General features: G+C 47.9%; 2 protein-coding genes across 4 annotated transcripts in view; both read left to right on the forward strand.

Moving 5' to 3' along the window:
* Positions 1-286: 286 nt before the first annotated feature.
* LOC140460670 (uncharacterized) lies at positions 287-3,497 on the forward strand. 3 transcript variants are annotated; one of them, XM_072555301.1, is made up of 2 exons: positions 287-505; positions 1,653-3,497. In XM_072555301.1, exon 2 carries the CDS (start codon positions 2,047-2,049, stop codon positions 2,944-2,946), a length of 900 nt encoding a protein of 299 aa, XP_072411402.1. In that variant the 5' UTR covers positions 287-505; positions 1,653-2,046; the 3' UTR covers positions 2,947-3,497. The 3 variants fall into 3 exon arrangements, with proteins under 3 accessions (XP_072411402.1, XP_072411401.1, XP_072411403.1); XM_072555300.1 differs by lacking the exon at positions 287-505 and adding an exon at positions 576-744; XM_072555302.1 differs by lacking the exon at positions 287-505 and adding an exon at positions 981-1,016.
* A 4,704-nt stretch (positions 3,498-8,201) lies between these two features.
* The window catches only part of LOC140460677 (uncharacterized), a 29,051-nt gene continuing 24,983 nt past the window's right edge, over positions 8,202-12,269 (forward strand). The window contains exons 1-2 of the mRNA XM_072555309.1: positions 8,202-8,514; positions 9,714-11,127. Of these exons, the coding sequence (XP_072411410.1) occupies positions 10,092-11,127 (1,036 nt within the window). The 5' untranslated portion in view covers positions 8,202-8,514; positions 9,714-10,091. The remainder of the gene's footprint in view (positions 8,515-9,713; positions 11,128-12,269) is intronic.

Consider the following 12,269-nt stretch of genomic DNA (forward strand, 5'->3'; position numbering starts at 1 on the left):
GTGAATGTAGAGGAATGGGTGTGGGTGGGTTACCCTTTGAGGGGTCGGTGTAGACTCGTTGGGCCGAATTGCCTGTTTCCACACGATGGGGATTTGTTGAAGGGAAGGGATTTTCCCAACTGTGCAGGGCAGCGCCGGCCGTCTGGAGCGGGCGTAATGCGGATCAGTCTGACACCGACCATAGCAGGCGCAGTGAGGGCCAGCCGGATGCTGTCCGTCCGGAGCAGGCGCAGAGAGGGCCAGCCGGATGCCGTCCATTCGGAGCAGGCGTAGTGAGGGCCAGCCGGATGCTGTCCGTCCGGAGAGGGCCAGCCGGATGCCGTCCCTCCGGAGCAGGCGCAGTAAGGGTCAGCTGGAGGCCGCCGTCCGCAGCAGGCGCAGAGAGGGCCAGCCGGATGCCGTCCATCCGGAGCAGGCGCAGTAAGGGTCAGCTGGAGGCCGCCGTCCGCAGCAGGCGCAGCGAGGGCCAGTCGGATGCCGTCCCTCCGGAGCAGGCGTAATGCAGGTCAGTGGGACGCCGGCGTCTGGAGCAGGCGCAGTGCGGGGGCTGGGTGTTGGCCTAGGTCCGCCCTTGTGATGTCACAACGCGGAAGTGGCCCTGTCAGTTTCAGAGTGAAACTCTTTCCGTCTGGGCAACTCTTCTTCCTGGGAGCGAGAGAGAGAAGGGAGGGACATTTGTTCACTTTAGCAACTGGAATGAATCCAGGGAGGGAGCAAACTCAGCTATGAATCTTCATTACCTGGGTGAGTGAGGATGGAAGTATAGGATGGAGTTGTTTTCCCTAGCGCGGCAGAGTCTGAGGGGTGACCTTATCGACTTGTATAAAACCATCGGTAGTGTGGATCGGGTAAATAGACAAGGTCTTTTACTTGGGATAGGGGAGTCCAGGACAAGATAGTAACAAGATTTCGGGTGAGGGTGGGTGGGGTGGGCATTTAAAAGCATCCGAAGGGGCAAATATTTCACGCAGAGCCTGGTGCATGTTTGGAATGAGCTGCCAGAGGAAGTGATGGAGGTTGGTACAATTACAGCATGTAAAAGATATCTGGATGGGTGTATGAATAGAAAGGGTTCAGAAGCATATGGGCCAAGTGCTGGCAAATGGAACTAGATTAATTTAGGATATCTGGAAGATTTTGGCTGAAGGGTCTGTTTCTGTGCTGTATATCTCTATGACTCTGGCTTTCCACTAATATTTGCCACATCTGTATGTTCAGTTTCTCTCTGGTGTCAGTGTTAATGCCTTGATGTCTCATTTTGTTCCCCTCTTCCTAGGGGCATTAACCATTTTGTGTCTGGTTGTTCCTCAAGAAGCTGCATGGCAGGTTCACCCTGAATTAACATTTTTGTTTGCTTCCCAAAATCAGACCTGCTCGCTCTCAGCAGCATACCAATGTCGTGGAAGATATTAACTTTCAGGTGGAGTCATCCAAACTTCAGAGAGATGTCAGTCTTGATATTTTTGCTTTTCTGCCCCTGTAAGATCCTGAATCAATACCTTCAGGAGAATTAGTTAGAATGGAGTGAGAACAGAGAGAGAGAGTGGGATGGTGCTTTCAATTTTGTGGAATATTCTGCAGAAAGTAGAATTGCTTGTTCTGAGTTTCTATTCTGGACTGACAGTGATGACATTTGTAATCTCTTTTTACAGAGTATTTGAAGATAGAAGTTTCAAATCAACAGATGAAGGGCTTATGCCCAAAACATCAACTCTCCTACTCCTCAGATGCTGCCTGACCTGATGTGTTTTTCCAGCACACTTCTCGACTCACTGTACAGCATCTGCAATCCTTACTTTGACATCAATACCTGACAGTCACTCAATCCATCAGGACCTCAGCAATTTTCAACTTAGATTCTGTGAGAAGGAGCAAAGCTTTTTGGTTCCTGTTTCAATACATTTTCAGCATCAGTGGGATTGGATGAGAGACCCTACTGTTCAACTGCACTGAGTGTGGAGCCTGGAAGAGTGATACGGCCTGAAACGAGGAATTCACAGCGGGGAGAGGCTATACACGTGTTTGTGAGCAGCTGAAGTTTTGGCCATGGAGAATCCCGAGGAATCTCACCCTGTGGAGAAACCGTGGAAGTGTGGCGACTGTGGAAAAGGCTTCCGTGTCCCGTCTGCCCTGGAGATTCATCAGCGCAGTCACACCAGGGAGAGGCCATTCTCCTGCACCGAGTGCAGGAAGGGTTTTACTCAGGCTTCTACCCTGCTGAGGCACCAGCAGGTCCACACAGGGGAGAGGCCATTCTCCTGCCCTGAGTGCAGGAAGGGCTTTACCCAGGCTGCCTCCATGCTGAGGCACCAGCGGTGCCACACAGGGGAGAGGCCCTTCAGGTGCCCTGAGTGTGGGAAGGGCTTTACCCGGGCCTCCATCCTGCTGACCCACCAGCGGGTCCACACAGGAGAGAGGCCATTCCCCTGCCCCGAATGCGGGAAGGCCTTCAGCAATTCCTCCCACCTTCTGACCCACCAGCGTGTCCACACGCGGGAGAGGCCCTTCAGCTGTCCCAAGTGTGGGAAGGGATTCAGTCAAGTGGGCACCTTGCGGAAGCACCAGCTGCTCCACACCGGGGAGAGGCCCTTCAGCTGCCCCGAGTGCTGGAAAGCTTTCAGCGATTCTTCTGCCCTGCTGAGGCATCAGCTGGTCCACACGGGGGAGTGGCCTTTCAGGTGCCCCGAGTGCGGGAAGGGCTTTAGCGATTCCTCCAATCTCCAGACCCACCGGCGGGTCCACACGGGGGAGAGGCCCTTCAGTTGTCCTGAGTGCGGGAAGGCCTTCAGCGATTCCTCTAATCTCCAGACCCACCGGCGGGTCCACACGGGGGAGAGGCCCTTCAGTTGCCTCGAGTGCGGGAAGGCCTTCGCCTGCTCCTCCCCCTTGCGGAGGCACCAGCGAGTTCATTTGCCATCGCAGGATGATGAAGGAATGACAGCCTAGTGCCATTATCAACTGGACTAACAGCCCAGTTCTGGCGAATCCTGCCGCGGAAGAAGACGGAATTGGAATTCGGTCAGAAACCTGGAGCTCAGTATTTAACGATGAAACCATTTTTGGGGGCGAAGAAAACCCCCATCTGACTGACTCATGTCCTTTTTAGGGAAGGAAACTGTTGTTAGGGGAAACGATTCACTCAGTCGTCCCAGCTGCATTGTTTCCCTGGTCTGGCCTACGCATGACTGACTCCAGACCTACAGCAGTGTGGTTGTCAACACAGCTCCCCCCACCCATACACAGGGAGAAACTTACTTGGATACAGGGTATGGGTTGAAATTATTGAGTGAAGCAATACTTTCTATGGGTTAAGGCTGTACCAAGGATCCAGTTACAAAGGGACAACTAGATGCTAACCAATAGTAAAGTGGAGGGAGTGTGTGGGTTTTGACCTTGAGCTGTTTAAAAAAAATCAGTTACTTTTTTCTATGCCATTTTGCTAGGGGAATCTGAAGCTGTAACAAAGTTCGGTCACAATAAAGGTTACCTGAACTTACCGTCAGGCTCAGACTCTCATTGAAAGCTTTGAGCTCCAAATAGTTTTTGTTTTAAAGCTGCTCATTTCTTTCAGCCTCCTGCACTAAGTTTCCAATGTCGTGTATCAGATGGAGCAGTGAATGAGGAGCTTGTATCATTAGAAATTGCAAATTTTTCAGGAGTGCAGGTGCTGCATCGTTTCAGCAGCATTGTAAAGTTTACTGGCAGCACTGGGAGGTGTGGGATGTGTTCGCTAGAAACTGTTTTGGGGAGCCGATCTTGGACTGGGATGGATAAAGTTAAAAATCACGCAACACCAGGTTATAGTCCAACACATTTATTTGGAATCACGAGCTTTTGGAGTGCTGCTCCTTCATCAGGTAGCTGTGGAGCAGGATCAAAGCACACAGAGTTTATAGCAAAATATCACAGTGTCATGCAACTGATAGGATATATTGAACAAACCTAGATTGCTGTTAAGTCTTTAATCTTTTCGAATGGGTTGCAGATTTCCTTAATGTATAAATCTCAGAATTTCTTTTAAGTTACAATCTCATGATGACTTAAGGTTTTATAAAAATAGGTGACTTCTGAGCTCAGACAATGCATGGCAGGTGTGAGGTTTGAGTCTGTCTGTATCCCATCTTGAATCAGAATGGTTTCATTTCTAAAGTAGGAATTTATAAAATACTACATGGATTGACTGCCTGCATTAACTGTCTGCAGATTGTGTGCTTTGTTGAGCGAAATTGCATGTATCTGCAAATGTAATTCTACAAATGCAAATTCACCCCATAGATTTTATATATATGTGTGTGTGTGTATGCATGCATGTGACCTTGTGCATCAGAGTGCGCGTACCATGCTTCGTAAAGTGTGGGTGTGTTGGAGTATAAGCCTCAGGAGTTGAGAGTGTTGGGGTGTGTGTTTGAGAGGTATGGATAAAAGCAAGAGCTTGCATTTTGCTAAAATAAAGAAGTGCAGGACTTGTACAGTTAATGGGAGAGCCCTGAGTTGTATTGTAGAACAGAGAGATCTGAGGGTGTTGAGGTACATAGAAGTTTGAAAGTTGCATCATTGGTAGACTGGGTGGTTAAGAAGGCATTTAGCACACGTGCCTTCATTGTTCACACCATTGAGTATAGGAGTTGGGACATAATGTTGAGTTTATACAGGATGATGGTGAGGCTACTATTGGAGTACTGAGTACAGTTTGTCCTGTTATAGGAAGAATACTATTGGAGAGGGTTCGGAAAAGATTTGTCAGGACTGGAGGGTTTGAGTTATAAGGAGAGGCTGAGACTTCTTTCACTAAAGCAGAGGAGGTTGAGGGGTGACCTTATTGAAATATATAAAATCATGAGAGGTGTAGTAAAGTGATTAGCAAAAATAGCGAGGCGCACATATTGATATGTCGAGCTATGGGGGGGTGGGGGGAGGAGAGGTGTGTGTGTGTGGTGGTGGTGGTCATTGTGGCTCTATCCTTTTTTCTCCCATTGGCCTTTGGTCAGTTAGAAACTGTCAGTAACTTCATCTCCACAGAGTCTACTACGCGTGCTCCTCAGTGTCAGCAAAAACACCGCACATGCTTGTAGCTGTCCGCAAAAACAGCGCTACATTGTTTTGATAGACCAATGAGGAGTACGGGAGGACCAGTAGGAGTCTAGTCTTCTTGTTAAACACAGCCTATCTATTGTCTGAAGGTGGACCATTAGCTTCTCAAGCGGCTGATGCTGCTGCTGCTTCTCTCTATGAATGAAGATTGAGATTCACCACAGACTGGAACTTCCTCTGTCCAACATCTGTGAGCACAGCGATCTCTCTTCTCTCCCCCCTCTTCTATTCTCTTTTTTTCATGCTGGGGTTCAATTTTTGACTTAAAGCAATTAAAAGCAGAGGGAGGGAATCCAGGGAGGGGACAGACTGGAAAAGTTGGTCCAGGTCTGTGTCTCAATTGGCAAACACATGGCAAATGCGTTACCTCAGTGTGAAGTTATAGCCGGTGTTGTGGAAAAAGAAAACAGCACAAAGCATTGTTTAAATGATCATATATTGGGATGTGGAATAAGTGAGGATGCAGAAGCTGGAGATCAGACTCAAAAAATGTGGCGCTGGCAGCACAGCAGGAAAGACAGCATCCGAGGAGCAGGAGAGTTGATGTTTCAGGCACAAGCCCTTCATCAGGAATGATGTGTGGATGGACAAAGAGGTCTCAGCGTTTTTTCACACCAGGAGAAATTGAGGTCTGCAGATGCTGGAGATCAGAGTTGAGAGTGTTGCTGGAAAAGCTGATTTTGGGCTGATTCTCCTGCTTCTCGGATGCTGCCTGACCTGCTGTGCGTTTCCAGCAACATGTTCTTCCACACCAATCAATGCCAGTTGTCAGACAGGTGCAGCAAGCAATGCGCAAGGCAAGTGGTATATTAGCAAGAGGCATTGAGTCCAGAAGTGGGGATGTCTTCCTGCAGTTTGGGGTCACTGAATACATTCAAGGCTGAGTTCATCTGATATTTTAAACAACAATGAATTGGATGGGTATTGGGGAAGGCAAGAAAATGGTTGTGAAGACCAGTACAGAAGAGTTAGAGTCAAACAACACAGAAACAGACCCTTATCCGAGGATGGATGTGGTGTCCCTACTTGGACAAATAGGTAGAAAACGAGCCACTAGGATATATGAACATCAACTAGCCACAAAAAGACATCACCCACTATCCCTAGTATCCTTACATATGCATGAGGAAGGACATCACTTCGACTGGCACAACACATCCATCCCAGGACAAGCCAAACCGAGACACACACGAGAATTCCTAGAAGCATCACATTCCAACCAGAATTCTATCAACAAATACATTGACTTGGATCCCATTTACACCCCCCTGAAAAAGAACAGGAAATGACATCGCCATACGAAATGATGCCACCACAGGAAATGGCATCACTGGCCCAAAGAAATCCAAACATCTAAATAGGAAGTGAGCTACACCACTGGTGTTTCATCTGGAGGCTCACTGCAGATGTTACCTAGTACAGTGATGAAAATGAAACTTCCAGCTCAGCGAGCAAACCTACATCCAGAACCTCAACCTGAGCTACAAACCTTCTCAAAACTCACCAGTTTCATGGTCCATTCTGGTTGCTGAGATTCTTCATATTGATGGATCCACTCCAATTAAACACTGGGAAGGATGAAGCTACTGCTTTCCAGTTTTTGCATCCATCTTCATTCCTGAGCTACTGCCTCCATCTCCCTCTCCCTTATAACTCTCAGATTCAGCCAGGCTGTTCATAACTTGCTGCATTGGATTCTGAGAGGAGCTTCTGACCTGTGCCAATACAAAGCCTCCTGTATCCGCCTCTGTCATCTCATTCGAGCCTGTCCCATTCTCAAAGTAGCTGCTGCTGCTGGAATCATCTTTGGTCCCTTCCTTACCTCCAGGCTTGACTACTTCAATGATGCAATCAATAATTTTACGCATTTGCCCTTCTGTAAACTTGAAATCATCTAAGACTTTGCTCTTGTTTCATGGCAACAATTTTCATTACTCTGTGGCTCATGTGTCCACTGACCTGTGCTGGTGCCCATTCAAGCAACAACCAAATTTTAAAATTCTCATTTTAGTCTTCAAATCTCTCCAATGGTTTCTCCCATCTTTATCTTTGTAATCTCCATATGTTGAGATGAGTGTGCTGCTTCAGTAGTGAGTGTCTTTGAACAGAACTTGCAGGTAATGGTCTCGAATGTAACTGATGCTCTTGACCTTCTTAACGGTAGTAGTTGGAAAGGAGCTATCTAAAGAGTTTTGACTTTCCAAACATCCTGATATTGCTTCCTTGATAATTGATTCTAACAACTTCCTATTAACAGCTGTTGAACAAACTGGTCTGCAATTTCTCACATATTGCCTCACTCCCTTTTTGAATACAGGTGTTACATTAGTATTTTCCCATTCCAGTGGATTCAGAAGATATCAGAGCAGAAATGAGGCCATTCAGCCCAGCAAGTCTGCTCCTTCACCCAATCATAGCTGAAATCAACTCCTTTCTGGCGCTTTCTCTTCGTAACCTTGACAATCAAGAATCTACCTATCTCAGTCTTAAATAAACTCAATGAATCTTTCTTAGGTCCAAGGAATTTTGGAATATTGTGACTAACGTATCCACTTCCTTTAGTACATGAGAATGTGGGCCATTAGGCCCAGGGGACCTGTCCGCCCTCAATCCTAATAGTGTACCAATCGACGTTGATTGTTTCAGTTCTACCCTTTCCACAGCCTCTGACTTGCCTGTTCCAATAGGGATAGTATTGCTGTCCTCCAATGTGAAAGCTGAGGAAAGTTTTGATTTAGCAGCTCTGCTATTTTAGTGTTCCCCATTAACTCAGCGGTATTACCTTCCAAGGGACCAACATTTACTTCAGCGATTTTGTTCCCTTCAGCATACCAATAGAAGCTCTTGCTATTCTTTTTGATATTTTGTGCTGGGTTTATTTCGCAATTTAACTTACCTATTTTTATTGATTTTATTCGTATCCGTTTGTTTATGTCTGAAAGATTCTCAATGCTTCAGCCTTCCAGAGGTCTGGAATAACATTTCTGAAAATTGAAAGAAAGTACGTTCAAACTTAAAAGAAACCCACCTTTCAAGTGGCTGAGGGCGGGGAAAACGATCGCCCCGCCCCCATTGTCTTCGAATTCTTGGAGGACTCCTCCAACCGCGCCACTTCGGCGGGTGATGACGTCACCAGGAGGGACCCCGCCCCCTGTGAGTTGGCGCATGTGCAATGGGACAAAGACCGTGTTACTGAGTGTGGGAGAGGAATGGCGCCGGCGGCTGAAGGAACAAGAACAGGAGCCGCTGGAAAAGCTGAGCAGGTCCGGCAGCTCGTGTCGGGAGAAATGTGAGGACGGGTTTCGGGTCCCGGTGATCCTCCTTCAGGACAGGACCAGGTTTCAGAAACATCCCGGGGAGGTCGCCAGGCCCGAGCGCCAAGACCTGGCTCCTGCCCCCGGGGAGAGGAGACAGTGAGACAGGGTAGGATTGGGAACCGCGGGAGGAGGGAGACTGGGGAGTTTATAAACTCCTAGGGGGAGGCCTGAGGCCTCCAATAGAAGCCCCACAGGCCCCAGTGTTTACTTCACCGGCGAAGGAGCTCTCGGGTTGCCCGGGCAACCGGCCGCCATCTTTGTGAGGGTCAGGCGCATGTTGTCTTGGGGCGGGGTTGTTGGATTGTTGTATAATATTGATCTCCTCTGTACTTTGATCTTGAATATTTTTTAAATGTACACTGGCTTCAATTTATGAATTCTAAGTACAGAAGCAAAATATAAACATCTCCTTACATGGATCCCAACATATGCATAGGAGCTAAGACTGCCTCAAGATTTACTGAGGTGCTGAATCAATAGCTCTTTCCCTTTTGATTAATGAAGGTGGTGCCCAGCAGACTGCTGCTCACAGCCTGTTCTGTCAGCCTTTATGGGAGAGATACGATAGCAAAACCCGTGTAGCCAAGTAATTTGAAGTCTCACTTTGGTGCTTTAATCCCCTCAAATTCAGCATAACGTCAAGGCTGTAGGTGTACCAGACTCCCTAGGACAGCCAGGATGGATAACAAAGAGGAGAGCTGAGGTGTTATCCTCGTCAAGCCTGTAACTTCTGCAAAAAAGACCATCAAGTTAGTTAAATGCAATGTCCCCTTCAGCAATCCCACGCTGACTCTTCCTAATCCACCTTTCCCCATAAAACTACAAATTTTGACCAGAATAACTATTTCTGCTTTTCCACCAAATTTAAACTGGCTGCCCTGTCATTGCTGAGTATATGTTTACAACCTTTCTTAAACAAGGCTACAATGTTTGCAGTTTTCCAGTCACTTCCTCCAATTCCATGGAGGACCGTTGAATTATGGTGAGTGCTCCCACAATTTCTGTCGTCCCTTTCTTCAAGATCCTTGGATACATTTCATCGAGTCCCAGTGCCTTGTCAACTTCTAAGTGCCAACAGCTTATCGAAGACTACTTTCATATTAATTTTAAACTTATACAGTGACAAAGTCACCTTGTTGGTTTCCCTGTAAAAATTAGTTAGAGCAGAGTGAGAACAGAGGGGGAGAGAGAGTGGGATGGTATTTTCAATTTGTGGAAGAATAATATTCTGCAGAAAGTAGAATTGCTTGTTCTGAATTTCTACCCTGCACTGACAGTGATGAATTTTATTATTTCTTTTTGCAGCGTATTTGAAGATCTGAAGACAGAAGTTTCAAAATGAACAGGTGTAAGCGTTATGCCAGAAACATTGACTCTCCTGCTGCTCGGATGCTGCCTGACCTGCTGTGCTTTTCCAGTGCTGCGTTTTTGGACTCTGACTCTCCAGCGACTGCAGTCCTCACTTTGACATCAATGTCTGACAGTCACCCAATCCATCAGGACCGCAACAATTTTCAACTATGATTCTGTGAGAAGGAAACAAGCTTTTTGGTTTTTGTTTGAGTACTTTTTCAGCATTAGTGGGACTTGATGAGAGACCCTACTGTTGCAGTGCACTGAGCGTGGAGCGTGTAACAGCTATACGGCCTGAAAACAGGAATTCACAGCAGGGAGGGGCTGTACATGTGTTTGCATACAGCTGAAGCTTCAGCAATGGAGAAACCATGGAAGTGTGGTAACTGTGGGAAAAGCTTTCGTGCCCTGTCTGTCCCGGAGACTTATCAGCGCAGCCACACCGGGGAGAGGCCGTTCTCCTGTCCAGTGTGTAGGAAGGCCTTCAGCAAATCCTCCGACCTGCTAAAGCACCACCAGGTCCACAGAGGGGAGAGGCCATTCAGCTGCCCTGAGTGCGACAAGGCCTTCATGAATTCCACCGCCCTGCTGACCCACAAGTGGGTCCAGACAAGGGAGAGGCCCTTCAGCTGCTCAGAGTGTGGGAAGGCCTTCAGCAATTCCTCCGACCTGCTGAAGCACCAGCGGGTCCACACAGGGGAGAGGCCATTCTCCTGCCCTGACTGCGGGCAGGCCTTCGGTGATTCCTCTGCCCTACTGACCCACCGGCAGGTCCACACAGGAGAAAGGCCCTTCAGCTGTCCTGACTGCGGGAAGGCCTTCAGCAAATCCTCTGACTTGCTGAAGCACCAGCGGGTCCACACGGGGGAGAGGCCGTTCTCCTGCCCAGAGTGTGGGAAGGCCTTCAGCTATTCCTCTGCCCTGCTGGCCCACAGGCGGGTCCACACCGGGGAAAGGCCCTTCAGCTGCCCCGAGTGTGGGAAGGCCTTCAGCAGTTCCTCCTACAGGCTGAACCACCAACGGGTCCACACGGGTGAAAGGCCTTTCAGCTGCTTAGAGTGCGGGAAAGCCTTCAGCAACTCCTCCAACCTGCTGACCCACCGGCGTGTCCACACGGGGGAGAGACCCTTCAGCTGCCCCGAGTGCGGGAAGGCCTTCAACAGTTCCTCCCACCTGCTGACCCATCAGCGGGTCCACACGGGGGAGAGGCCGTTCCCCTGCACAGTGTGCGGGAAGGCCTTCAGCAATTCCTCCAACCAGCTGAACCACCAGCGGGTCCACACGGGCGAGAAGCCCTTCACCTGCTCTCGGTGTGGGAAGGGTTTCACCCGCTCCTTCAACCTGCGGAGCCACCAGCGAGTTCACATGCCATTGCAGGAGGATTGAAGGAGCAATGGGTTGGAGGGGTTGGTAGTGGTGTTGGGTGGGGAGAGTGTGTGCGCTTTGACCTTGAGTGTTTTAAAAAAAACCCTACTTTTTCTATGCCTTTTTGCTGGGGGGAATCTGAAGCTGTAACAAAGTTAGGTCATAATAAAAGTTACCTGAACTTAATGTTGGGCTCAGGCTCTCATTCAAAGCTTTGAGCTCCAAATGGTTTTTGTTTTAAAGCTGCTCATTTCTTCCAGCCTCCTGCACTAAGTTTCCAATGTCATGTATCAGATGGAGCAGTGAATGAGTAGATACTATTGTTAGAAATTGTAAATTTTTCAGGAGTGCAGGTACTGCACCATTTCCTCAGCACTGTGTAAAGTTTCCTGGCAGCAGTAAAGTGTGTGGGCCGTGTTCACGAGAAACGATGTGGAGGAGCCGGTGTTGGACAGGGGTGGGTAAAGTTAAAAAGCACCAGGTTATAGTCCAGGTTATTTGGATGCACGAGCTTTCAGAGCACTGCTTCTTCATTGGGTAGCTGTGGAGCAGGATCATAAGACACAGAATTTATAGCAAAAGATCACAGTGTCATGCAACAGAAATGATATATTGAAAAAAACCTGGATTGCTGTTAAGTCTTTCATCTTTTAGAATGGGTTGCAGGTTTTGGTTCATTAATGGGTAAATCCCAGAACATTTTTTAAGTCACAGTCTCGAGATGACTTCAGGTTTTATAAAAATAGGTGACATCTCAGCTCTCAACGTATGAAAGGTGTGAAGTTTGAGTGTGTCTGTATCTGAAGCTTGAATCAGACTGGTTCCATTATCAACGTAGGAATTTATAAAATAATACATGGATTGACTACCTGCTGATTTCTGCTCTGAAAGCACACATCGAATGTATCTGCAAATGCAAATTCACCCCATAGACCCATGTGTATGTGTTTGCATGCTTGGTAAAGTTTGTGTGATGGAGTATAAACCTCTGAGAAGTCATGTGCATGGGGTGTGTTTGTATGTGTGTGTGTCTGAGAGACCATGTGTATGTGAGAGGGTCTGCGTAACTGTATGTGAGAGAGAGTGTGAGTGTATAATATAGTGGGGTCACCCAAGGTCCCTGTCGAGACTATCCTCATGGGT

Source organism: Chiloscyllium punctatum, chromosome 36 (genome assembly GCF_047496795.1).
Source record: "Chiloscyllium punctatum isolate Juve2018m chromosome 36, sChiPun1.3, whole genome shotgun sequence".
Classification (NCBI taxonomy): Eukaryota; Metazoa; Chordata; class Chondrichthyes; order Orectolobiformes; family Hemiscylliidae; genus Chiloscyllium; species Chiloscyllium punctatum.

Coding starts and splice junctions, on each gene's coding strand:
- LOC140460670 (XM_072555301.1), top strand. CDS start 2,047: ATGGAGAATCCCGAGGAATCTCACCCTGTGGAGAAACCGTGGAAGTGT.